At 38.0% G+C, this 26,315-nt stretch overlaps 1 protein-coding gene across 1 annotated transcript; it reads left to right on the top strand.

Annotated features, from left to right (window-relative positions):
* The first annotated feature begins 1,239 nt into the window (after positions 1-1,239).
* foxo6a (forkhead box O6 a) lies at positions 1,240-25,162 on the top strand. Its single transcript, XM_026284692.1, has 2 exons — positions 1,240-2,048; positions 22,660-25,162. The coding sequence occupies exons 1-2, from the start codon at positions 1,620-1,622 to the stop codon at positions 24,070-24,072; spliced, it is 1,842 nt and encodes a 613-aa protein (XP_026140477.1). The 5' UTR covers positions 1,240-1,619; the 3' UTR covers positions 24,073-25,162.
* The last annotated feature ends 1,153 nt before the right edge of the window (positions 25,163-26,315 follow it).

Here is a 26,315-nt window from a genome sequence, read left to right as displayed (position 1 = left end):
CCAGTTAATAACAATTAATCTTTAATTTATTTGTTTGACACATAATGTTCTTCACCTTATTTTCAGATAAGAGAGAACAGTTTATCATTATGCATTTTATTTCTGTATCATTCATAGTATTAATTTAATAGTTGTACTGATTACTCTTGCTTATCTTTTGTTAATAACCTTTATGTTATTACACTTGTGACCTTGTGTGTTGACAATGTATTAAGAGGCTCTAAGTTAAGTGAAGTATAAACCAAAAATCAGAACATCAGCCATCGCTCATGTGAGTACCAATACAATGCCCTAGTGAGTCCATTAAGCTCTGTGTTGGTCATGATAACATCATAAGTGTGAGATCACAGTTATTTATGCACATTTCTTGGTTTCTGTGGGTGTATTGTGTAATGTGTATGTGGCTGTGTTGGGTGGAGACAATAAAATACTTGTATGTGGAGGATTTAAGGATTTGGATTGTGGTGAATTATGTCACTCTTGGAATGTCTAATTGTGATTCTACCCTTCAGTCCTTCAACTATATCATTTTTGCATGGCTGATCTGTAATGTAGAACAAGTCTTTAGCAAACACTGTATTTAGAATGAACACAACTGTCATGCCAAAGCAAAGAAGAAAACTGGTTCACATTTAATCAGTTTCTCCTCAGTGAACTCATTTGAACATCATTATTAGTCTGTCATTTGGCCTTGCATTGTATAGTCACGAGTGGATTTGTGTGTGTCAATATCAGTCTATGCAACCCTGATCTTATTCCCTCGTTGATTTTAACTATCCAAAATTAGTTACATTTTATTTATTAAAAAAAAGATGTTTTTTTTTTGTATGACAAATTTGAAAACTATTTTAGTTACAAAATATCACATTTTTCTTGCATATATATATAGAGAGATAGAGAGATAGATAGATAGATAGATAGATGGATAGATAGATAGATAGATAGATAGATACACACAAACTAAAAATGCGTTATGTTTATTAATAGTAATGACACAAACCTGGATTTATGCAGTTTAAATTGCATTCAGACAGGAAGAGAATTACAAGCTCCACAGAAAATGAATAGAAAATCAGAATATATAGAACAGAATACAAAAGAATCCGTTACTGAAAAGAAACACAATCAGATTAATGACTCCGTGGTCACTCTGTAGAGGGAAAAACTGAGTCTTCGCAGTATTTCGTTTTTTTTTTTTTTTTTTTTTTTTTGCATTCTATATTGTTTTGAAAACACTATAATAATAGCCTACAATATAAATGAATAAAACCGAATATGTTTGGGACCAAATATGCATCAGTGTTACGACACCCACATGCATTGTGAAGTTTTTAGATTTGTCATCTGTTGCTGCTCCCGTTTGCTTGTAATAACCGGTATAGAGGAGGAGGAGGATACCGCTGCGGTCAGAGTGAGTTAAAACCGGGATGGAAATTGAATATGAGCCGCTGTCTGAACACATAAACCCATTATTTCTGCAAGACAGTCTCACTTGAACGCGATGCGCTCTCGTCCACAGCACCTCTCTCTCCTCCTCTGTGAGGTGGGCTCATTGAGGCGTTTCTGAGAATACAGTATCACCTGACGACGTCTACCTGGCATCGGCTTATTAAGAACAGATGATGATGATGATAGAGGAGGATGAAGCGGAGGCTCATCAGGTGGATATGGAGTCGGATTTGGTCAGCAGACCTCGCTCATGCGGCTGGACGAACGACTTCTCATGCGAGGTGAACGCGGATCTGTCGCTTAACCTCTCCATATTTAAAGTAGATTCGGATCATGTTCCACCACCGGCGTGCAGGAGGAGGATGATGATGCTGAATGCCGGAGGATTTCACGACTTCACGGGAGCTGCGCTGCGCAAAACCAAGGCATCCTCCCGGCGCAACGCGTGGGGAAACCAGTCCTACGCGGAGCTCATCACCCGAGCCATCGAGAGCACACCCGAGAAAAGACTCACCCTGTCTCAGATCTACGACTGGATGGTCCGATATGTGCCCTATTTCAAAGATAAAGGAGACAGCAACAGCTCTGCAGGATGGAAGGTAACACATGATACATGCGTGCTGTGCAAACGATCACAATTCACGTCTGTTGGTCAAGTTACACTTAGGCTTGACTTGGTGATTTGCTCTAAAAATAGTTATCACTCCACAGTAATTTGTCATAGCATTATATTAAATTCAATATATATTCAGGATTGAATATATACTAGACATCCATAATACTATATAATAATACAGTACACAATATAAAATATGTATGCAGGGTGCATAATGAGTAAAGAGAGCAAATGAAATCTTTCTTAAAATATTATTGTTCATTCATTTGTATTTACAACCCTATTCCTGAACCTTTTTAAATAATCTGAGACAGATCCATTTAGGAAAGTCTGAGCCTCATTCTTAACCTCTGGTTATTTCATAAAGAGAAAAAAAAAGGCAAAGAGAGGAAAAATGTGGGTGTGAGAAAGAACGTATTTATGCAAAATGTATAAATATAATAAAATGTGTATTTCATAATACACATAAAATTGCTAGAGCATTTCTAAGTGGATGATGATGGAGCACAAAGCATTTTAGGAGGGAAACCTCTGCATAATGTAATCATGCGTTATCAGTTTCCCACTGCTCCAATACTCCGCAATCAGACTGATTCATTCCAAAAACTTGATTCACTGGGACACCTTTGTCACTTTCTTTTATTTCTGATTTGAACTTCACACTTTATTAATTTACAGTTACAAGCATCAGATTTCAAGAACAACAGTAACAACCAGTAATACTTACTTCACCAGAGTTCTGAAACAACTCACCTTTAAATGGTCCTTTATTTTCTATTTGGAGAGAGCTAGTCTTTGTTCAGGGGTGTCTCAAAGTTCAGAATGCATTTTATAATTTTAGCTCTTATTTGTTCTATGCACATTATTCACAAGATAGAACAAGTACGTAATGTGTGTGTGTGTGTGTGTGTGTGTGTGTGTATATATATATATATATATATATATATATATATATATATATATATATATATGTGTGTGAAATGTATTTGTCTTCATTTTGTTGTCTTGCTCAGTGTTAATATCCGAATAAAAATGTCACTTGCGGACTAATCAGACAAAAAGCATGCATATTATACAAGTTGGGATTTTCAATGATAAATAATTTCCTCTAAGAATTGTAGGGCTGTTTGTTGGGTTACATTTTCTGCTGCCCAAATTGTCTTTTGGCACTACTTCAAATAGAATAAAAAATAATAATAATTAAGGTGTAGTAACTAAATCCAAATGGTCAGCTATGGTACTAAAGTCTAGTGTTAATAGTAGTTGTTGTATTTGGTCAATATTTTATCCAATAATGATCTTAACAGGCACAATATTTGAGCGGCATACTGTTGCTGTGGTTACCTCTTCAGACAAATGCGACTCAGTTATGTTCATAAGGTTTATATGTAAAAAAAAAAAAAAAGGAATATAACCTTTGTGGAGGTAAGTTTAAACATCCATTCATCCAGTTTCCCAACAACAGAGCCCACCCAACAATCCTGGGCAATAGTCAGGGAAACACCCCGGATGGATTGGATCTTACTGAATCCTATTGTATTCCTAAAACTATTTGTTTTTGCTTAACTGTGAGGAGGAACAATTTGCACCTTGGTGTTGTTACATGTGAAACAGATAAGTAGACATCAACCGCAAATATTACACTTATGACAAAAGTATTGTTTGTTGGCTATAATAACATCAATTCTATGGTTTGCCACTTGGACAGAATGAGCTAGCAGCCTCACAACGGACCCACAGTCTGCTTAGCCCTCAAGGTTCGGGGCAAATGTAAGCCCCTGTCATTAAAATGAGCTCTTCAGAGGTGTGTTGAAAGGGAATTAGCTGCAATATCTTAGTATCAGCCACTGCCGCTAAAAAAACCTGTTGAGATGTGTCCTGACCCACACAATGAAGCCGATGATCCTTAGCTTTATCCTGACGTTGAAAAATGCATATGCTACTGTCTGAAACGATGGAAAACAACTGGAAACTTTAAAGAGGACAGACAAGCATCAAGGGCAGACATTAGATTGTATTCCAATAGTTCTTCAAATTTCATCAGATCCGTTTTTTTTTTTTTATCATACTATGACCATGTGGTATTTCTGAAATGAAATCCATGGACAATTCTTGTTTAGCTGGCAGTATATCATTGAACGTTTTACTTTTGTTATTCCTGACAGAATGAGTGTGATTCAAAATGACAATCATTTTGGTGACAATGTCCATTTATAAAACAGAAATTAGGTTGTTACCAACCCAGATTCCTTTAAATATTTTATAGCATTGTTATGAACACTCAGTCATGCATTCATAACTTCTACATAATGAGCACAGTTGTTCACTTTGAAAACTGCTCAGTGTAACTTTCAAATGCTCGTAAATGATGCTCTTTCACTCTTTCTTGACTGTCATTCACTCTGTCTGTGGTCTGGTTGAAATGAGTAGATGAAGAGAAGTAATAACATGACTTGAAGCTGCTATAGCAAGCAGCGCCCTCTGTGGCACTAAACAAACCCCACATGACAGAGATGGAGTCTGTACCCTCTTTTAGTCTGTCTTGCCTCAGGTATCATCTCACTGCTGCTGAAACAGTAAAAAGTACCAGGAAAACAGATTTTTTTGTCAACCTTGTGAGAGGAACAGAAAGCTTCAATGTGATTACATAAAACAGACAGTGTACCACAAAATAATGGCTATATATATATATATAAGCTTTCATTGTGTGCTGTTTGTCCAGTATAGTCAGCTTTACTGACTCGAATGATTCTTCTATAAGTTGGTTCAAAACCACACAACATTTTCTCCTTAATATTTTTGTGGAAACTGTGATACACAACCATTAAATTGTACCATTTAATAAATTATTATTTTATTATTATTATTCTTTTTTTTTTGAGAAAGTGTGAAGTATGAGAAATTAATACTTTTATTGCACAAAGATGCAATGAGCTGATCAAAAATGACATTTATAAGGTTACAAAAGATTTGTATTTCAAATAAATTCTGAATTTTTCATGCTAAGTATACTACAAATACAACTTCATGTACTTAATATAAATATCCTGCAATCGTACTTTTGGTGAACTAAACTGGTATAATTAAAGTCTGCCAAATTTTGTACATAATGCACTATACCTGTGCTAAAGTAGTGCTTTTTTGCATTTAAAGACCAATATTATTCAAAGATCATCCAATCCTTATCAATAGTGACATTAAAATATATTTTGGACTTAATATTAAAAAAGTAGTATGCCAAATAAAGTTTCATTATGATTATTTTACATCAGTAAGTCTTGAGCGATATGTCAGTAAATATGTTAATAAATTGACACTATATTTAATAAATGTATTTGAAATATATACATTTTTTTGACTAGGGAAATGCTCTCTGAAACCAGTCTCTAAATGATTTCTGTACAAAAACAAGTAAAAAATACCAATAAGCTTCATGATCTAGAGTAGACTGTCTTTGGCAAAATGTTGGTCTACTGATGGATGCATAAGTGATTGCCTGTCACAACAGAAAATTACTCTCTCTTCATTATTGTCTTCTTTTTTTTTAATTTTTTCAATGCCCTCGTGGGTGTGCGCATTTTTAATCCACCATTTGAAAGAATGTAATGTTGATTTTGTGTGTGTGTGTGTGTGTCAGTGTGATGGCTGGTAATGTGCTGCCAGGGTGTTGTGAGGCGGGTCAGTACGGGTGCCAGGCAGTCAGTCAGACTGTAATGTGAAGTGACTAGAGTGTTATTTATAACATGTCTTTAAGGTCTTTAATGGTACAAGGCAGCAGGGCAAATAGTCAGGAGCCAATGAGAGAGAAAGAGAGATAACAGACATTGAAATAAAGAGAGAGCAAGCAGGTTCACGTTTTGTATATATAAATACAAAAACAATTATTACATCTGTTGTCTAATATTTATTTAAGATAGATTTTAAAATGCATCATGGGAGACCAGTAAGTGAAGTGCTGCTTCCAGCATTTGTGTAAAAGACTGTAAAATACTGACACAAAGTACGGTATTTGATTAATATCATGACACTAAAGATTTCTGCTGTGAAATTCTGATTTACTGATCAGTTTGCTTCTTTAAGTGTGAACAAAAATGGCTTCTTTGCAACAGTGCAAAAGAATAGAGGAAACAAATCATGTGGAAAACCTTACTAATGGGGAAGAGGGGCTGGAGGCTGGTTGCTTATCCACGCCAAGGTTATGGCTTCATTTCAGTTGTGTATATTTGGATAAAAACATTTACCAAATGCAAAATGTAAGGTATGTAATTATCTAGAATGACTTCCACAGAAATACAGCAGAAGGTTGCACTTCAACCTTTTCAAGTATAGTGTATTGTCCTTGGATATATTTGTCAGCATCAAAGTTATTATGTTTTAGTTGCAATGCAATAAACCACACACAAATGTGTTTGTGCTTTTAAAAAAGCAGTCTGATAGATATTTCTAGTTATTTCCCCAATAGTAAAGAATGACTAATATAATGGACAGGATTTGTAGTCCTTGCCACTAGTATATGACATGTTGCTATTTTTTCATTCATTCATTCATTCATTCGTTCATTCAGTCAGTCCATCATTTATTAAATGAGCAGATTTCAACCAGTTTCTTGCTCAATGTTATATGAATGTCATTAAAGAAATAAATATTTTTACTAATTTAAATGCATTTTATATGGAGATTTTATGGCTTTACCCTTGTCTTAAACCATCTTAAACTATGAAAACCTTGAGAACAGCGAGTGGCATCAAAGGTGCAGAACAATTAGACATGCACCTTGCACTCATGGCTGGCAGACAGTGGTGGCTCTCTGGCTGTTGTTGCCTCCAGGAGTGGTTGTGGTGTCATGGTGGATGCTGTCAGGTGGTGTTCTGTGGGGATGTAGGCTGTAGCATGGTGCAGGTACTCAAACTTGTGCAGCAGTGTCGAGGCTGTGTCACTTGTCATCCTAAAGTGAGTTGGTCTGGGTAAAAGGGTTGTTTTGGGTTTTGTTTGCCAGTAGGCTATCCATGGTACCTGCGGTTTGAAACAGTTGGGTTGGACTTTCACTGGTGAGAGTGGGAAGTTCCAGGGTCGCAGGGAATTGTTATGGAGATTTTGAAGTGAGAAGAGAGTTTTAAACTGACTTAGTGATGGTGCCAGGAGGGAAGCAGGTGGTTGTTAGTCCCTGTATAGCTCGAATGTCACAAGAAATCTGATGTTTGCAGTGTCGCTTTGCTCCTGTGGCAACACTGTCTTGAGCTTGCCTGAGTTGTGTTGGTAGAGGCTTCGCTGTTGGGCATGTGGGCCTGTTGCTCAATCCATTGTTGTCTGACTGCTTCTGGGGTGTTGACTGATTTTAAGAGAGGCTCCTCCCTTGGAGGAGTCTGATGCTGTGTTGCATAAGGCAAGGGGTCAGAAGTTTTCCTTTCCAGTGCTACTTAGTTGAGTTTTGTTCAAGGAGCTCTTTGCCAGTGTCAGAAGCTCCTGTAACTCAGAACCCAGCTGTCTTTGTGTAGCCTCCATTCTGCACCTGTGTTAAGGGTGTGGAGGAGGATGTTGTGGGGAACTGTCACTGGACATACTGTGGGGTTCGCAAAGTGAGGATAGTCTTTCTGGCTTCTGCCAGTGGTTGTTCTGGAACCTAGGTCGTTTATCATGGTGACTGCTCTGTCCTCTGCTGGCTAGGGGCTTTCTGTAGAAGGGGTTTGCATTGTGGCAATGCTTGGTGCCTCACTTTGGATTCTGGGTTGTGAAGTTGTGTTAGGTCATGCAGCTGTTGAACAGGCATTGTGCGGCAGGCCATAATGTTTAAATGATCACTTACAATAGGAGTCTTCCTCCATCCTTGGTTCATTGCGAGCTCCGAAGTAAGCTCATTGAAGTCCGTGGTAGTAAGCATGGGGAGTTTCATGCTGGCCCTGTTTGGTTTCTAGCGCAGCGATTAGTCCGTGTTAAGACTCTGGGTCTGAGAATTCTCTTATGACGGATTGTTTAAGCTGCTAGTAGTCTGATTGGATGTGTCCTGGCTGTTGAGCCAAGTTGCATCACACCTCTGGGCTAGAGGTGGTCCAGAGCAGATCAAGTCTGTCTTGGTGGTTCACGCTGGTCCAAGACTGCTGGTAAAAGTCAGTGTCTTACAGGTAGGCATGGACGTCTTGGTCTCCTGCAAGTTCTGGTGTGAATGCAGTGATGTTTCTGGCCATTCGGTTGAAGTCTTTGAATGGATGTACAGGGGAGAGGGGGTTTACACTGTTTGCAGTGTGACGGGCAGCAGGCTGACTTTTACTTGAATCCATGCTCACTCTGTTGTACTGTTTCAGTTCTTTCTGAACTGTGTCAAGCTCCTCTTTAATGATGCAGAATTGCAGAGTCTGGGTTTGGACTTCAGCTCTGGCTGCATGCAGATGGCCTGCTAAGTACTTAGCTCTAGTGTCTCTCTCATTAAGTTCCACATACCCTGTTTTTAACAATGTCTTTGTGTGAAACAGTTCTCTTTCTAAGTCCTGTCTGATGGCTTTTTCCAGCTGCGCATGATGTCCAGCAGCTGTTAGAGCCTTCTGAAGTCTGGTGATTTCCTTCTGTTGCGCCATTCTGTAAGGTTATTTACATCCATTCTGTGCTTTCTTTTGCTGAGCGGTTGTCAGTTCCCTGTAGAACTCAGTGATTTGCAAGTTCAGTTCATTTACCTGCTGTCTGAGGCCCTTGAGGCTGTGGGCCAAGGAGTGGATGATGCTGTTCAGATCCTGGTGGTTGAAGCTGGTGTCAGGTGTCCACTTGTCTTGCAGTCTTGCAGTTCTTTTCTCTGTCAGTGCAGGTCGTTGGCTGCTTTTGGCTGAAGGATGCCCACAGTGCTCTGCTGGGTTTCCAGGTGGTCCTGGTGAGCTGGCAGGGCTGGATATCTGTGTAGTGTCTGTGACATACTGGAACACTTGTGGGAACACGAGAGAGAGTGGCAGAAGGCAAATGCAAGAACGTACAGAGGTGTTAAGCTATCTGTATGGGGAACGGCTGCATAGGCCATGTAAGATGTGAATAGTCGGTTAGGGTCAGCTAGTGAGGTAGGGTGTTATTCTTTGTGTTTGTGAACACAAAGAGAGAGTTTTAGTAACTTTGTTGATAAGGCTGTAAGCAGGGGTCACCTAATGACCGGGATATAAGTAATATGAGGGTTCACAGGTTTGGTCACTATGAAGATATCAAATAAAACAAAACTGAAATAAAATAAAATCAGAAAGAGAGAGTGAGAAGGAAGGGCTTTCCTTATCTAGTTAAAGCTAGGAGAAATGACTAAGCAGTTATCACTTGTTCAAAGAAATGCAGCAGGGTCATAAACCTAGGGAGAATCTTAGCTACATAAGCTAGCAGGGACACATCAAACACCTCAAGGTAATTAACAGAAACAACAGGAAGTGTTTCTAGTTTGCTCAGGGGCCTGGTGCTAAGGAGTAAGGAGGGGTAGAGCAGAAACAGGAATTAGGGCTACTAACAACCTGTATGGCTCATTAAAGGGTTAGTTCACCCAAATATTAAAATTACGTCATTAATGACTCCCTCTTGTGTCGTTCCAAACCCATGAAACCTCCGTTCATCTTCAGAACACAGTTTAAGATATTTTAGATTTAGTCCGAGAGCTCTCAGTCCCTCCATTGAAGCTGTGTGCACGGTATACTGTCCATGTCCAGAAAGGTAAGAAAAACATCATCAAAGTAGTCCATGTGACATCAGAGGGTCAGTTATAATTTTTTGAAGCATTGAAAATACATTTTGGTCCAAAAATAAAAAAAATTGCATCTTTATTCAGAATTGTCTTCTCTTCCGGGTCTGTTGTGACTGCGACTGCGTGACAGTTGACGTATGACGCTGCTGACGGTATCTTTGTGTTGGGCATGCCAGAAAACACGTCAGCAGTATCATCATACGTCAACAGCGCCGTGAATGCGCTCACAACAGCCCTGGAAGAGAAGACAATACTGAATAAATTCGTCATTACACCATTAATTTGTTATTCAATTGCATCACCTTAATGACTACAATGATACACAATAAAGTAAGGCCTTAATTTAGGTAGATGACAAACATTGCTCAAATCACTATTAAAAGTAAATATATTGCAGCAAGATTTTTTCTTCGCCCAGTTTTAATATAACTGCCAGTGGGATTTGTTCGCCAGGCAGCTTAATTCATGCTGCTAATCTGAGATTTCTTTGTCAGATGTAAGATTTATGCATTTAAAACTGAAAGTGGGCATTTCTTCATCCAATAACAGATAAATTTATTCTGTTTTATTAAACACATTATAGCACTGAAAACTTTCTATTGCTCGTAGAAAGGCACATTCATTTATCTTAATTCATCAGAAGCTGGTATGCATGTGTAAGACGTTAATAAAACCCATGAGACAAACACATAAGTATGATACTGAGTCCTCTTGCAAATAATGTTTAAAACAATTTCCCCCCGTTCTCCTCCATAATATGTAGCAAATTGGAATAGGAATATGAACAACAGAATATGTTTATTGCTAATATTTTTATATTAAACTGCCTTACGCTGACAACTGCCATTTATTTGGGTAAATATTTTGTATACGAACATGATACTTGCACTTAAACCTTGAGTAAACCAGCTAAATACAATTTGATTGCATTTATCTTGATCAAGGGGGTTCCCATCATCTCACAACCTGTTGATTGGTGGTTATCTTGCAAGTGAATCCATCACACATATCCATGCCTGTGTTTAATGCATACATATATGCTTGTCTTTGTGTCTGATGTTTGTGTGTTTTGTGTGTGTGTGTGTCTCATCTCGTGAGCACGAATGTACGCACAGGGTGTGTTGGGTGTTTGTGTGTGTGCTGATGAACTCAGTGGGAGACTGAGTCCTTTAGGGAACAGCTCTTGTTAATAATTCAGACGTGGCTTATTATCAAGGAAATGCAGATTTCATCTTAATTGCAGGCAGTCTGTTATGCTCAGTATCTCATGAAAGCATAGATGCCTAAATGTTCAGCTCTGCACACACACGAAACAGCCTCCTAATCTTCGAGTAGCTTTCAGAGGCAGTATAAAATAACTCCCTCGCAGTGACAAATGGATGTCAATTGTTAAAAAAAACGTCTAACAAGTCACAAGCCATTGTAGAATTTGGTGAAGTGTAATTTTCACACTTTAAAGACCACGTATAAAATTCACTGCATGTTAAAATACTTCCTCCTTTCCTTGTTTATTGTGCTAGTTTATTCATGCCATGACTTGAGAGTTAGAAGATGAGGAGGTAGGAGTGTTTGAGAAACCTGTTTTGATACAATTATATGAAAAAATAAATACTATACAAATATGGTGATGACGTTTCAGGAACGTATACTATTGATATCGATATAGTTTTAAAATCATTCTTAATTTTCTAAGAACAGCAGAGTCAACGCCACAGTTAAATAATTGCGCCAATACCAGTAAATTAACTATCACATTGCATGATTTATTTTAATATTGTCCTCCCCATAAAAAAGTATCTTGAATTGAAACTGTGGTTTTAGTAAATACTTACAGGATTTTTTATTTTTATATTTTTTTCACACTTAAAGAGGGTTTGCACAGATGCAAGCTATTACTAAATCTGGCTCATATTGTTAATAAAACAGTCCACTTGAACTACCAAAATTTGATAAAAAGTACTGATATCCACCATAAAAATGCATGCCACTTTATGAATCAGAAATGGCCTGTCTTTAAAATATGCAATTATTTATTCACAGAAGGTGATATGATTTATAAACCGAATACACGGTAAAATAAGGTAACTGACATTTAACCAATTAACGTGTTTTTAATGTAGAATTTTTACAGATTCATTTTCTGTAAAAGATTGTGTTTTTACAGTTTTATATTTTTCTACAACAGATACTGTGGAAGCAAATATCTCCATCTAATTATATAACCAATCCAAAAAGTTTAATAATTTCAGTATGCTGCAAATGTTCTATTGTCTGCATTACACCAATAACACACTGTAGCGTTGTTTCTCTGCTTTGACTACTGCAGTGTGTTAATACTTGTGTGTACCACCGGTGTGTTAATATTTGCAGTATCCAGTGTATATAAAAGTGAGAGTTGTGGTTCTGTTTGGAAAGTGTACTGCACTGCCAACAGCCAGATTTAGAGTCTATGACACATGGTAGTGTGTTGCTGGGTAATGATCTGTCTGTGGTGATTGATGTCTGGGAGAGGTTATATCTCAGACCATTCACAGTTACCGCTGACAGGCTGACACACTGTTCAAACAGTTTGGGTTATCCAAGGTCCTGGCTTTTTATGATTCCTGGAAAGCAGTGCTGATGCTCTGTAACAAATATGGAAGTAAAAGTGCCAATGGTACACTTGATTTAGTATTGTGTGTTTCTCTTCATATGAATGCAGAGTTTCCTATTTGTTAATTAATGACACAAAAGTGCTCTCAAGAGTGCCCGCTGTAAAGCCTGCACCGGGGGTCTTTATAGCAAGCGATTACCTGACAGTGAGGACAGCAAGTGCTGTGGTCATCGGGACATTTGAGACAAGGCCAGAGTAAAACTCACTTTGACGCAGCATGTGTGTGCTGCTTCTTTAATGTGCACTGACTCAGAGCTGTCCAGATGAGTGTGGTCAGGAGCTGAGCAGTAGAGTAGAGAAGACAGACAGGCAATGTGGCACACAGGAGCCCGTGTGAATTCAAAAGGCAACATCTAATATCAATCAGGAAATGGTTTAATAACCAAGTACTCAATATGAAGTCAAACCTAATCCAAAACCACATGATTACACCACAGAACTAGAGATGATGTGTTCAGAATAGCAGCAGTAAGAACTGGATGTGCACAGTGTACTCAGCGGGGGTAATGGAGGTGCTGAGGGAGGTACACACGGTTGAGATGTGGCCATGTGCTGTTTGATGAAAGTAGGTCAGTCTGAAGGCTGGATGTTTGCTATTCCATCCATGTAAACTCTGAGCTCGGAGCCAGCAGATAGCCCCACATGAACCCATGCTCTTTATCTCTTCCATTATGCAACTCTTTTCGTTTGTTCTCTTCGTCTCTTTTTCCCAAACTTCTCTGCTGTTCTTTTTTTATCGGCATATTTAAGATTCTGCCTTTTCCAAATACTTTTTTCCTTACTCATCGTTCACTCTTGCTTCTATTACACCACTGTTTGTCTTGAATATCTCAAAAAAGCACACATACACACAGTTTTCATACGTTTAAATTTCATATGCACAAAAAAGCAAAGTCTCGCCAGTTTGGAATGACACCAGGGTGAATAAATAATTGATTAAAAGTTTTTTCATTTTTGGAAATGAAATTTTATAGAATTCTCATTCTTGCATATGAGTCATACATCCCAACCTAATCAGATTATTGCCTTTCTTCTGAGAGATATTCAGCAAAAAATTACTTTATTATTATTATTATTATTATTATTAAAATGGATCAATGGGTTTGCCTTATTTTGCAAGGTTCATGCCGTAACATAAAATTTGACTTTACTTTTCGAGAGAATCCGTAGAAGGTCACAACCTCTCCCAACATACTTTAAAACACGCACTGCCCAAATCTCCTCCAGACATGTATCCGCCGTTCATGCTCCATCTTATTACCGCAGACACTGGACTCAGCAGTCTGAGCTGAAATGCACATTAATATTTTAGCATCTCGTGTCCAGGATCTCAGAAATGCATCTCTTTTGTTTCTCTTCTCCATCTCTGAAAGCTTCTGCCTTCTTCGCTCTCTCTCTCTCTCTCTGCTGCACATTTACTATCAGACTCTAATTCAGAGTGACTTAATTGGATTTTTTTGTTTTGGGAAATAGCTGGCAGCTCATCAAGGAGATGAACATTTGTAATTACCCAGCTTTCCTACCACTAACATCAGGAAAGCCGCATGTTGTTTCTGCTCCTCATTTATCAAATATATTCTCTTGATACTTTTTGTCTACTCTTGCAAAGCAACAGATCTCTGAAATTTGAGTTGAAATCGTGATAGCTGTTGTTTTTGCCACTGCTTATCTGAGCCTAATTTATAAAGACTTTAAAAGCAACGCTAATCAAAGTCAACTGAACAAGCTAAACCAACGTCTTCAGGATTACTAGAAAGTTACAGGCAGGTGAGTTTGATCAAGGTTGGACCTTGAGGGCCAGAGTTCACAGAAAGGGATCTTTGCCTTCTCATTTCAAAAGGCCAACACACACCATTGTTACTTTTAAGGCAGCATCCTAAGTGAAATGGAGTGACTGATTTGGAGTGCACTTCATAGGCAGCAGCTCCACATGGAAAACAAAAAAACATTACTGTTTAAATGTTCACGTTTTGGTTTTTGCTAAAGCAGAGGTGCATGCAAATAATATAGCTGTCTACAATCAGGACCAGGCTTTAAAATACGTTTGTGATCATTATTTAGGTCTACAGCTCTTTAGTTTAGACCTAGTGTTAGTTAGTCTATCCTGCTTGTGTTTTCGCCTGTTGTAATCCCTAATATGCTAATTAACCCAGTTGAAATGAATCCCAAAATCATTCCTTTCTCAGCTATTAGTCAAGTCAAGCAACCTGCATCTTTTGCTTTCTCCGATCATGCGTGAGTGAATCTCAGCCCCTCCCCCTAAACTCACCCATGTCACTTCCACAGGGATGGGAGACTGGTTAGGAGGAAAAAAGGCTGCTATGGCAACAAGAACCCTGCCTTTCTCATGGGTCTCCTTAGCAACTGGTCGCTTAGTAGTATTGCTCCAAGTGTGCCCATTGTGCCAAGCGTGCATATGTGTGTGGGTTATTACTCTGCATAGCGTGACTGGGGCATGGCATACAGCCTGAACCTGGCCTTTAAAGTGTCTGAGCTTAATTTATTTATGGGAAGGCTGACTTTAAAATGAGAGCTGACAATGTCTACATGGACAGGGAGACCTCGGTTATATTAGTCAGTGTTCAAATGTAAGATGTACACATGCAGTTTTGTACGTCTGAATAGACGCAGCATCAGCATTCTGACAGGATCTAAAATGTAAACACTTTTGATATGTATAAATCTTTATGAATCTTCAGAACTGAGATCACCAGAAGCTCAGGACTCAGACACAATCTCTTTTTCAAACCTCGTCTGAGAATGGTCTTTTTAATTGCAAAATTATTTTCTTTCTTTCCTTTCCTTTAAATTACTGCGTAAATAGTTTGACACATGCATTCTTAAAATTTACCCAAAACCTGTAGATGAAACATGGATAATTTATTTATTATTTTCATCAAAGACTGCAAAATATCAAAGTAACAATAAATAAATCACAGAACAGAATGAAACCATGTATAATGTCATAGTAGGGATCTGTTAACTTTGTTCAGTTTCATTAATTCAGTATGTTCAATTCCTTGTTCTTTAAAGCTTCCATTATTCATAAAGATTCTTTTTACTTTAAAGATTATTTGGTCCCACTTTAGATCAAGTGCTCTTACATTAATGATTTGTTACAATGCACTTATTGTGTACATAATTTACAAGTTTTTACATTGTACTTATATTTTAAAAATACCTGCATGTACTTACATCTTTAATTAGTAATTTCTGTAATTACATTTATAGTTACACTGTTGACCCATCCCTTACACCTTAACCCACACAACCCTTAAAACCCTTAAACCTACCACCAAACCTGTCTTTATAACTTTACCCTTATCCCACCTCAACAGCAGCAGAAGTGTTTCGTAATACAATATGAACACAATAAATACATTGTACTTCTGTTTTTTAAGTAAGTACATAGTAGTTAAGGCCACTTAATATATACTGTAGTGGGACCGATTATTATTATTATTATTGTTTTATGTACTGTACATTTCAGTGTCTATCCAAACATATAAAAATGTGCAAGTGTACAATATCAAAAGGTTTTTGCATTGCCATAGAGAACGGTGCACATCACTGATAATTCTCAATTTTTTTTAATGCTAAACACACACCTCACATATTTGATTTTATAGAATTAAATAGCCAATTATGTGTATTAAATTGTGATTAGAGATGCACTGACATTTGCAATAAAGAAAATCTGATTATTATTCCTGTGATGAGATTATGCAAAGATGAAAAGTGCTGCCTGCATTTGTTCTTATACAGTCAGAAATAAATGTACAAAAGCTAGTATACCTGTGTACCGTATTTAACCCTAAAAGATGCGTATTGGTACATATTTTTACCTAAAATGTCTATTTTAGTATCTACATGGCTGATATTAGTGCTTTTTGAAAAGGGTACCACCCCAGTGACATCTTTTGTTCCTTTTGTCTGAAAGTGTACAGTTGCTTATGTTCTTCAGTAAAGTGGATGAGATGTCCTGGTAACATGACTGTGACGTATTATATTTTGAGGTGATTTTTGTGGACTGTGGACAGGGGGATCCCAGGTCGCACCCATAAGGCTGAGCCAAACTGGCACAAGATTCTGGATTTTCCGATCTCCTGTCTGCTTCTCAGATGCTCGGCTAATATGGTGGCACTATTTATAACTACCTAACCCATGCTGACTAGCACCCACACCCACAGATCCTGCGGGAAACACAGCCTGCTCATGGCAATTAACACACAACAAGCCAAGAATCACCCACCACTTCTGTTGCCCCTCAAGCAGACAATGGAGTGAGCACATTTCTAGGGCTGTTAATGTTATTATTGTTCCATGCAATTCAGGAAAAACTGATTTTTAAAGGTTTCTATTATGTGGCTGTTTTGTGTGCAATCAGTTTTAAATCTTAACCGCATGTTTTTATTAGTGTCTTTAATGGCAAAGGGACACTGTATATTTTTATAGCCCTATTATGATACATAAAGTATCTCAGTGTCAGTTGTATGTGGTCAGTGATTTATTTAAAACCTTTTAACAGTAAATTGGAAATGTATCTCGATTTCTTGAATTAAAAGCCAATGTGTGGTCAATATTCATCATTCATTCTTTAGTTTTTTTAATTTAATTTAATTTAATTAATTACATTTTATTTGTTTATTATTTATTTATTTAAGATGATTCTTAACAACAACCAGGTGGCCTACAAAAATATGCTGCATTTCCACCGAAATTACCCAGAACATTTGTACCAGGAACTTTTTTACATCTGCAAACAGCAGTGTACTTGATAACATCAGTCAGCTCACCTTGGCTACTGCAATTTTCACTGTATATTTACAGTTAAACGACATAGGATATCAAATGCCACTGCCTCCTTTTGTTTTCATTTGAACATAATAACAGCTGCAGAAATGCACTTAGTTCAGCCATTACAATTAAACAAAATATTATATCAATTTAACATATAGATAAATTGAATCTAGACCAAAGAAGTTAGATTTACCCAAAACGAATGATATTTTTATGTTTAACAACTAAAGAGACATCAGAGCCAGCGGCACATATCAGAAGGTCTAGCCGAGGTGAGGCTGCTTCTGGTCGGATAGATGATCACTGAGCTCCCGCTGATCGTGTGGAAGCTTACCGTCTCCAAGATCGGCAAAAAACATTTTTAAATATTTAAATAGGTGCTCTCTTTATAAATAAACTGCAGATTTGAGTGTTAAACAACTACATTCTGGCCTGAAATACTTTTAGAATTACATTTCATGACACAATAACAGTAATATTTTGAAAATGATCCGAATAAATGGTGGTTGAACTCAACCAATGCTGCGTGAACTCAACCAATCAGCATGTTTAGCGCCCAAGTCCCGCCCCCCGAAAGTTCCGGAACTTTGAAAAAGTAACACCTCGCCAGCAGGGACTTTCTGAGAGGCAATTTTTTACCCAGAACACTGTAGTCTGGAAACACACCAAGTACCAGCCCAATATCACTAGTTCCTGGGTAAAGTTCCTGCGGTGGAAACGCGGCTATACTTTACATAACCATAGCTCTCAGTGGCTTAGAAGGCTAGTGAGCGGGTCAAAGAAGATTGCTAGCATCAAGGGATCAGCATAATGAACATGCAGTCTGGGTGTGGCTGGAGCAGACAGATGGGTGGCAAATGGTGTCAGGATGGTAGAGTCTCATGGTGGTGCTCGTAAGTATCTGGACCTCACCTCTGGGACACATTCCCTAGAGCAAACGGAGGAGGAGCAGAGAGATTCAACAGCAATTATGCACAAACATGCCTGGGGAAAAGATCTCCAGCTGTCCTATAGCAATCTACTTAACACAGCGAGAAAGTGGGGTTAGAGGTAGGGTGTTAGAACTTACAAAAAACATAGCCGAATTTATGCTAATATTTGTATAATTGTTTTTACCCATTCTATGAATTACACATTGAATTGTACTGTGTTTTAGGGTTGTAAAATGGTTCTGGTTATTTCTTCTTCCAGGATGTATCCATTTTATAACAGTATCTTTTTTATATATTTGGTTGGTTAAAGAAAAATTTTGTATCATATGCACGTGAAGACTGCAAACCAAACCAAAGTCATTTTTTGCTTATCAATACAACAAGTTTTTCTTTTAATTTGCCTTAATATTTAGATGCATGTTTTTGATTAGGTCATCTCTGCCTCAGAATAACCCATTTTTACATGTCATGGCCCATGATGCTCGTTGTTTTTTTTTAATTTTATTTCAGGGACCATTCCTTCATTAAAGAGAGGGTATTGCAGAAAGCAACTTACCGTGACATTAACTCTAAACTCTGTGTTAATTTAAGCACACATTGCTTACTCGCAGCTATTCGTTCCAAAAACACAGTTTGGAGTTAGTTCAGTGTATGCTTGTCCACAGTGAGCAAAGAAAGACATTCTCAGAGCCCCAAATACAGGAATCACAGTGAAATGAAGCGTACCACACTTTAGTGATGTAGAACTGTTTTAATGTTTTTATCATTGCAAAGATAATATGGCTTTGAATGTTTTAAGTTTAGCCATTTGGCTTGCACATCTGTGATAAGGTGATATTTATTACACGTCTTGCATTTTCTATTACAAAAATTATATTGTACTGAAAACGTCCCAGTGCAAAGAACAAAAAAGAAATGATTTTGTTTTGAATGCAGCATTTGGAATGCAGATCCATGGTGTGTGAGATGGGAAAGTGTTGGATTTAACATTTGTGAGGCAAAATTCTTAATAAACATTAACTGTATGCCATATTAATGCTTTCATTAATCACTTCAATATTGTTCATGATCTGTGATGTCATGCCCTGTGGATCCTCATCAGAATGGCATGCGTGTTCTGAATACCTCTGAAGCTAAGAGACGTTCATCTGAAGTAAATGATTCTTGGAACATTCTGGAGCAGAGAGTAAGTTTCTGTGGTTAACTTACCCTAAAAGTCACCCAGGTTTTTGGAGGTTACTGTATATCAATATGAGGACATGTTGCTGTTGGAAAGCATTGGGAAGGACACTGAGAGAAACATAAGGCCAAGACTATACCTGCATACTGAGAAAAAAAAAATACAGTTACATTTTATTTTGATACTCCACTTTAGACATTCTACTAACTACTCTGCAACGTCAACTAATTCTCATTAATTTGCATCTACGTTTCTACTAATTCTCAGAGTAGACTGTTAGGTTTAGGGTTAGTAGAATAAGTTGGCATATAAATATAACATGTTCAAAAGAGGAAGTTTTTGTTCTTTTGTCCTGTCAGGACATTCCATGAGTTGACTGGAGTCAGTGGTTAATAAAAAAAAAAGCCCCTGGAAGTGTTCTAGGTGAGATGCAGAAGGTGGAAAAGTTGACTTTATAGCCTTTGACACAGCCTCTCTTCTCTTGTTTAACAGGAGAAGACACAGTGTCAATGCCGGTTAGCTTTCCCAGTAGTTCCTTTCTACTGGACAGGAAAATGGTGGAGCAGGGGAAAGTATACAAGACATAAAATGCCTTAGCGAGAGACACTGCATGATCTCTTACCTCTGGGCTGCATCCATGTCATCTAAATGAACATTCAGTATATCCTATTATTGAACGATCTGTTAACCACCATTAATTATCCAACACATAATCAAAGTCATTTTCAGAGTAGTACACCTCTAATAAGTGCAATCTTTGCCTTGGCAGTGAGTTATTCACCCAATTTGTTAAATAATGATTAACCTTGAGTTATGTGTAATACCCAGAAGAATTATTTGGGGTATCATTCAGAGATATTGATGGCAGTTATGTCTAGTTTCTAGAGGTGTTATGCTCACGAACAGCTGAAAACTGCCGTGTTTTACTGCAGCTTAATAATAAGGATCCCTGTTTGTCTGTCAAAAACCACCACAGATGACTTCTTTCATTTTCTTCACGTTTCCATGGCTACTCTCTTTGTATTGTTAGCTTAGGAAACCTTTTGTATGATATGCACCTCTATGAGACATAAAGCTTAACTTGAAATAACCAGAAGGTTATGCTCTAAATGTAAAGAATGAAACATTTTATTAATTTCATCTTGCCTGTCAATTCTGATTAAAGTGGTATATTTGCGTTGTTTTCATTTTAAACATTTTATAAAAAAATTATTAAATCATATATATCCATTATTTTGGCATGTCTATCACAATTTAACAAACCAGCTGCAGATCATGAACAGTTCAGAAACCCCTGGGAATCTCAGACTTTTTCCAATGGCCTTTCCGGTATTGCCAACACTTTTTTTTCTTTCCTTTAAAACAATCATAGTTTGTTTCTACTGTCTTAGACAAGCTTGGCTTTAAACAATGATGATTATTTTATGATATTAGATTAGTAGATGAATTTAACTAAATGGTGCAAACACTGTGGCACTTTGAAAACATTGTTTTCTGTGTTTAAGTAACTCAACAGATAATATTGGCTTCCTCCCAGTTGGCTTGATGCTGCCAGTGCCCCAAAATTACACACTTTACTTTAAAATATGTCAGTATATTCAGTGTGACTTATTAAGAGTATTTAATAATAAAAGCTTTCCACTAAACATTCCTAATGCTTGACTGACGGTAAGTCTGAGAAGACTATTAGGCCTTATCTATGCAATTTGACCCTCTGGGTAAAAAGAACGCAATGAATGAAAATTTGAATTAATGTTTGAGATTAAGAGATGTGAGTATGGAAGAGACAGAGTCAGAAGCTTTAGGATTGTTATCTTTGGATTGTTACAAGCTCTTAGTGCATGAAGAAGATCTGTAAACTTGCAAAGACTAAAGTCTCAAATCCAAAGAGGTATTCTTTAACAAAGTTAAAGGGATAGTTCCCTTTCAAATTAAATTTTGGTATGTTTTAGCTTACATCAAGCACATCCAAGATGCAGGTTTCTTTGTTTCCGTAGTATTTCCCATTTTGATATTTTTAGGTCAAACTGTTCTTGTCTGTGACTCATATAATGGAGGTCTATGGTCACCACCTCAAAGAGCATGCACAGAGGAGTCCAAATTAAACAATTCCCCATCGTAAGTACACATTGATGACCTATGACATGAAACGAGCGGTTTGTGGAAGAAAACGAACAGTATTTGTATCGTTTTTACATCTTGTACACAACCACGTACACAAAACGCTGTATCTCAACAGCGGAGAAAACTCAGGATCTTCAGTCAGGCAGGTGTGTGATGCGATATTGTCAATGTCCTCGTCATCGTCTTGTAGTTGTGGCATTGCTATGTTCCATTCATGATGACATATGCACTCCACTTCTGTTGGCATCTCACAACACTTGCTACTAAAACACCAACAATTTTGAAGAGATCTCTGTCTCTCTGAGGCTTGAAGACGTTCTGCTGCAGCGGATCGCTCCTGAGTACTTGATCTGTCTATTCTGGTTCAAATAAATATGGTTGTGAAAAAAATTAAACGTTGTCTATGGATATATTGAAATCGTCTTCCATTGCAATTTCCTGTACGTCTAAATATGTTTAGATCTTCACAGTGAAAGGTAACACTTCCGAAATCTCTGTGTAAAGCATAGACAGTAAGTGTAAAGAATGAGTGACGTTCATGCGCGAGAGATCATTTCGTCACTTTCCGCGCTTGCGCAGATTAAGTCAGAGCGCGCGCGCACGTTACATCAGGTAGCACTCGCGTACTCAGATCAGTTGGATGTGTACAAGAGGTAAAAACGATATAAATACTGTTTGTTTTCTTACACAAACAGCTTGTTTCGTGTCTTAGGTCATCAATGTGTACTTATGATGGGGAAGTGTTTAATTTTGACTCCTCTGTGCATGCTCTTTGAGGTGGTGACAATAGACCTCCATTATATGAGTCACAGACAAGAACGGTTTGACCTAAAAATATATCAAAATGGGAAATACTGCGGAAATAAAGAAACCAACATCTTGGATGCCCTTGAGGTAAGGTAAAACTAATCAAAATTTAATTACAAAGTGAACCATCCTTTTAAGACTCTGCAACGCCCCCCTAAAACACCCACACGTCTACGTCACTATGTGGAAAGAAAGAAGGCGTGGTTTCAGTAACTGCAGTTGGTATTGAAGCAGCCATGTCAGAGAGATGCTCTGTGTATCTAAAAAAAATATTTTCATAAACTGCTAAGGAGATTTTAACATTGTGCTGCATTTTAATTACAGTTTGTGATTATATTTTTTACAGGTTTTCTGTTGTAACTATATTCTTCTAAAACTTGCATCTTCTTTCTCTCTCTCTAGAACTCCATCCGCCACAATTTGTCCCTGCACACACGTTTCATCCGTGTGCAGAACGAGGGAACTGGCAAGAGTTCATGGTGGATGTTGAATCCTGATGGATGGAAGCCAGGGAAAGCTCCTCGCCGTAGAGCTGTCTCATTGGACAATGGCACCAAGCACTTGAAGAGCAAAGGTCGAGTTAACCGTAAGAAAATGGCTATGAAAACAGAGCAGGGTACAGAGACATTGTTGGGGTTCAGTAGCTCTCCAGAGCATTGTAGTCCTACTAGGAAGTCTGGAACAGGTGGTGTGGTGGTTAAGGAAGAGTTTGAGACCTGGACAGATCTTCATTCATTTGGCAGCTCTTCAGCTTCAACTCTTAGTGGTCGTCTATCACCTATACTAGCCGAGGGGGAATTAGGGAAACCTGAAGTGGAGAGAATTTCCTGTTCGGCATCTCCACACCTATACCCCAGTCCCTCTAGTTCCCACTCACCTGCTTCCCACTGTCTTGCAGATCTCAGAGCAACAATTAGCTATCAGCAGCACCAATCCCCATGTCATAAACAGCCTTCTTACCAATTCACCAGTGACATGAAGGGGCAGGACTCTAGCTGTGAAACTCTTTATGGCCAGCCAGATATTGGCCTGCTTCAGCACCAATCCTCCATTCAGACTATAGAGGAGAACTCCAGTAGTATGCAGGCCTACAAGGGCACAAGCACTCTCCAGAGTTTGCTGGCCATAGGAGGACCCCAGTTCAGTGTCAAAGACATGATACTTGGAAAAGAGAATGTGGTCCACTCAATGGTGGTTGCTCAAGGATCCAGAGATCTGCATCACAGTGAGAATAATAACCCTACCACTAACCCTTCCTCTAAACCAATTCAAGGCCACAACATCATTCGGAACTTGAGCCAGGAACATCAGCCTGCATTGGTCCACTCTCAGCCCAGTGATGGACACCTGCAGTCATACATACATAAAGCCCCTTATCTATATAGTCCCCCAGTCAATGCATATCTTCCAGCATCCACTATGCTTCCCCCAATCTCACAGGACACATGCCACCTTGCTACAGCTCCATACCCACAACACCATCCTTACATTTACACAGATCCACATCAGCACAGTATGGCATATGGACTGTACCGCCAACCTCAGGGGACAGGGACGGGGACAGGTTACCACCACAACTTCCACCACCCTCATCAGCTCTACCCACATGAGCGGTTGCCAGCAGACCTGGATATGGATGTATTCTACAGCAGCTTGGACTGTGACATGGAGTCTATACTCTTACATGACATTATAGACTCGGGAGAAGAGAACGATTTCAATTTTGATTCCTCGCTGACACAAGGAATGGGCATGGGTTTTGGGTTTACGAACTCACAGCAGAGCCACAGCAAACAGAGCTGGGTGCCTGGATAAATGCTACAGAATCATCAAATAATTTTTTATTAAGACATAACTACCTACATGCCAGCCAGCAGTGGGGTCCCAACACTCCACCACAATTCAGGGTGAATACACTGTGCTGACGCTGAAATCAAATGAAGATAGAAATCTTTTTTTTGAAAACCGATTTTATGTTGTCTGTACCTTACTGCTTGTATGTCTATGTTCTATGTTGTGTGTCCACGTATTGAAAACTGCTCTTTTCCCTTATGTTCCATTTGTTGTGAGGTAAACCCCTTTAGTTTTGCTGACTGAACCATAATGACAATCTAAGCTATGTTATCCAACATTGTTTTGTTCTTCAGTCAAAGTTATCTTATGCACTTTAATTACATTGAACAAATCCACCTTTATAATTTTCCCTCAGAAAGGAGGAATGCTTGGGACTCTAATGTAGCAGAAGCCTGGACCGTACCAATTTTAGTGAACATAGGTGCTACATACTGCCATTTGTATGTGGAGTCTCAGTGATAACTCATTCTCATTCTCCTCTCCAAACATGTCTTTGTCCTCTTGAATAAAGCAGGTGGACATTCAGTGAGGTCTGCCATTGTGTCAAAAAGTCCATTTTACTCCTCTAAATTTGTATCTAACTCCATCAACAACTGTGTGTGTTGTGGCAGCAGGACATTTTAGCACATTCTTTTATTTGATTTACTTTTTTTTTGTGATCCATTGAGCAGTTTATCTCCTTGTGATTTTAAACCCACAATCGTAGACCTTATCCTGTTCATGCTTTATAACTGTAGTGCTGCTCTAAATAGCACACTGCATTACAAAATAATAAAAGGAAACTCTACTAGGTTCCTAATCTACTGGAATGCTGATACAGGCATATGATAAATACATGACAGCAGTCTAAGAAACTGATGCATCAGAGACTCTTTCTGGTTCTTTGTGTCTGTGTCCTGATACTTCATGTTGCTTACTGTGATTGAAATAGAATCATTGTTTGGTCTCTCTATCCTGACTTTTATTTTGTAAAAACAATATATTGAGAATATTGTACTACAGTTTTTAAGAAATTACAAGGTGTCTATTGATTCCAGTGCTTATTTCTTTTTTTTAAGAGAATGTTTTCATCATTTGTTGAATTTGTTCATTTGCTAAATAAATGAGAAGATAATGCTGTCATCTGGCTGGATTGGTTTGTTCTTTTCTTTTGATTTGATTTGGATTTGATTTATTTGACCATTTTGTTTAAAATATGATACATCTTTGCATCATGCAGTGAAAGAAACAAAGTCAGGATAACACCATAAAGCCCTAGGGCTTATTTTCATTGGGGTCCTGAGTAAAGGTAGACAAAGCAAGTGGCAATAAATCAAACATCTACCATACAACACAAGATAAAAACCGTCAAGACAAAACTATAAAATATTGTCATACTTACATTGGTATCTGAGCCATTTTTTCAATGCCAGCTTGAAACCTCCTAAACTTCTGGTCGTCTTTAAATTCCCTGGCAACCTGTTCCACAAACTTGTTGCGACAAACAAGAAGGACTCTTTACCTAAATTACTCTTAACTTTTGGAGGTACAAAATCAGTAGAGCTGCCTCTGGTAGAGTAGCTGTGTACATCTCTCACTCTATTAAATAATTATTCAAATATTTGGGGACAGCCCCATGCACAGTCCTATGTACCATGCACAGATGAATCTTAGAGACACGATCCTCCACTTTCTACTTTAACCACCCAATAGTCTCAAAATGAAAAATATCAAGATGAGTTCTCATGGGGAGGTTCAAAACAAGCCTTATAGCCCTATTTTGAGCCATCTGAAGCCTAAGGTTCAGGTGCTTTAAGACACCATTATACCAACAGCAACATGCATAATCAAAATATGGCTGAATTAGAGCATTAGGCAGAATTAGCATAGGTTTTTTGTCCAAAAACTTTGAGATTCTGGACAAGAAACATACTCTTTGATTTACCTTCATAAGTAAGTTGTATGTTTATATATATAGGTAAGTATGTGTGATCATACAGTAGAGTGTCTGAAACTGACATGATAGAAAAAATACAATATTATTTTATTCTTTGGCAGCATGCATTGAGGACGAATGATTAGGACGTTATGTAGTGTTACTGTAAACAGGTTATTTTTACACATTTAAATGTATATGATCAATATACAAACCCGATTCCAAAAAAGTTGAGACACTTATATTTTATTCACAATAGAATATATATAACATATCAAATGTTGAAAGT

Source organism: Carassius auratus, chromosome 16 (genome assembly GCF_003368295.1).
Source record: "Carassius auratus strain Wakin chromosome 16, ASM336829v1, whole genome shotgun sequence".
NCBI classification, from domain to species: domain Eukaryota; kingdom Metazoa; phylum Chordata; class Actinopteri; order Cypriniformes; family Cyprinidae; genus Carassius; species Carassius auratus.
Note: the sequence above shows the minus strand (reverse complement) of the source record. Positions and strands in the feature narration are given on the sequence as shown.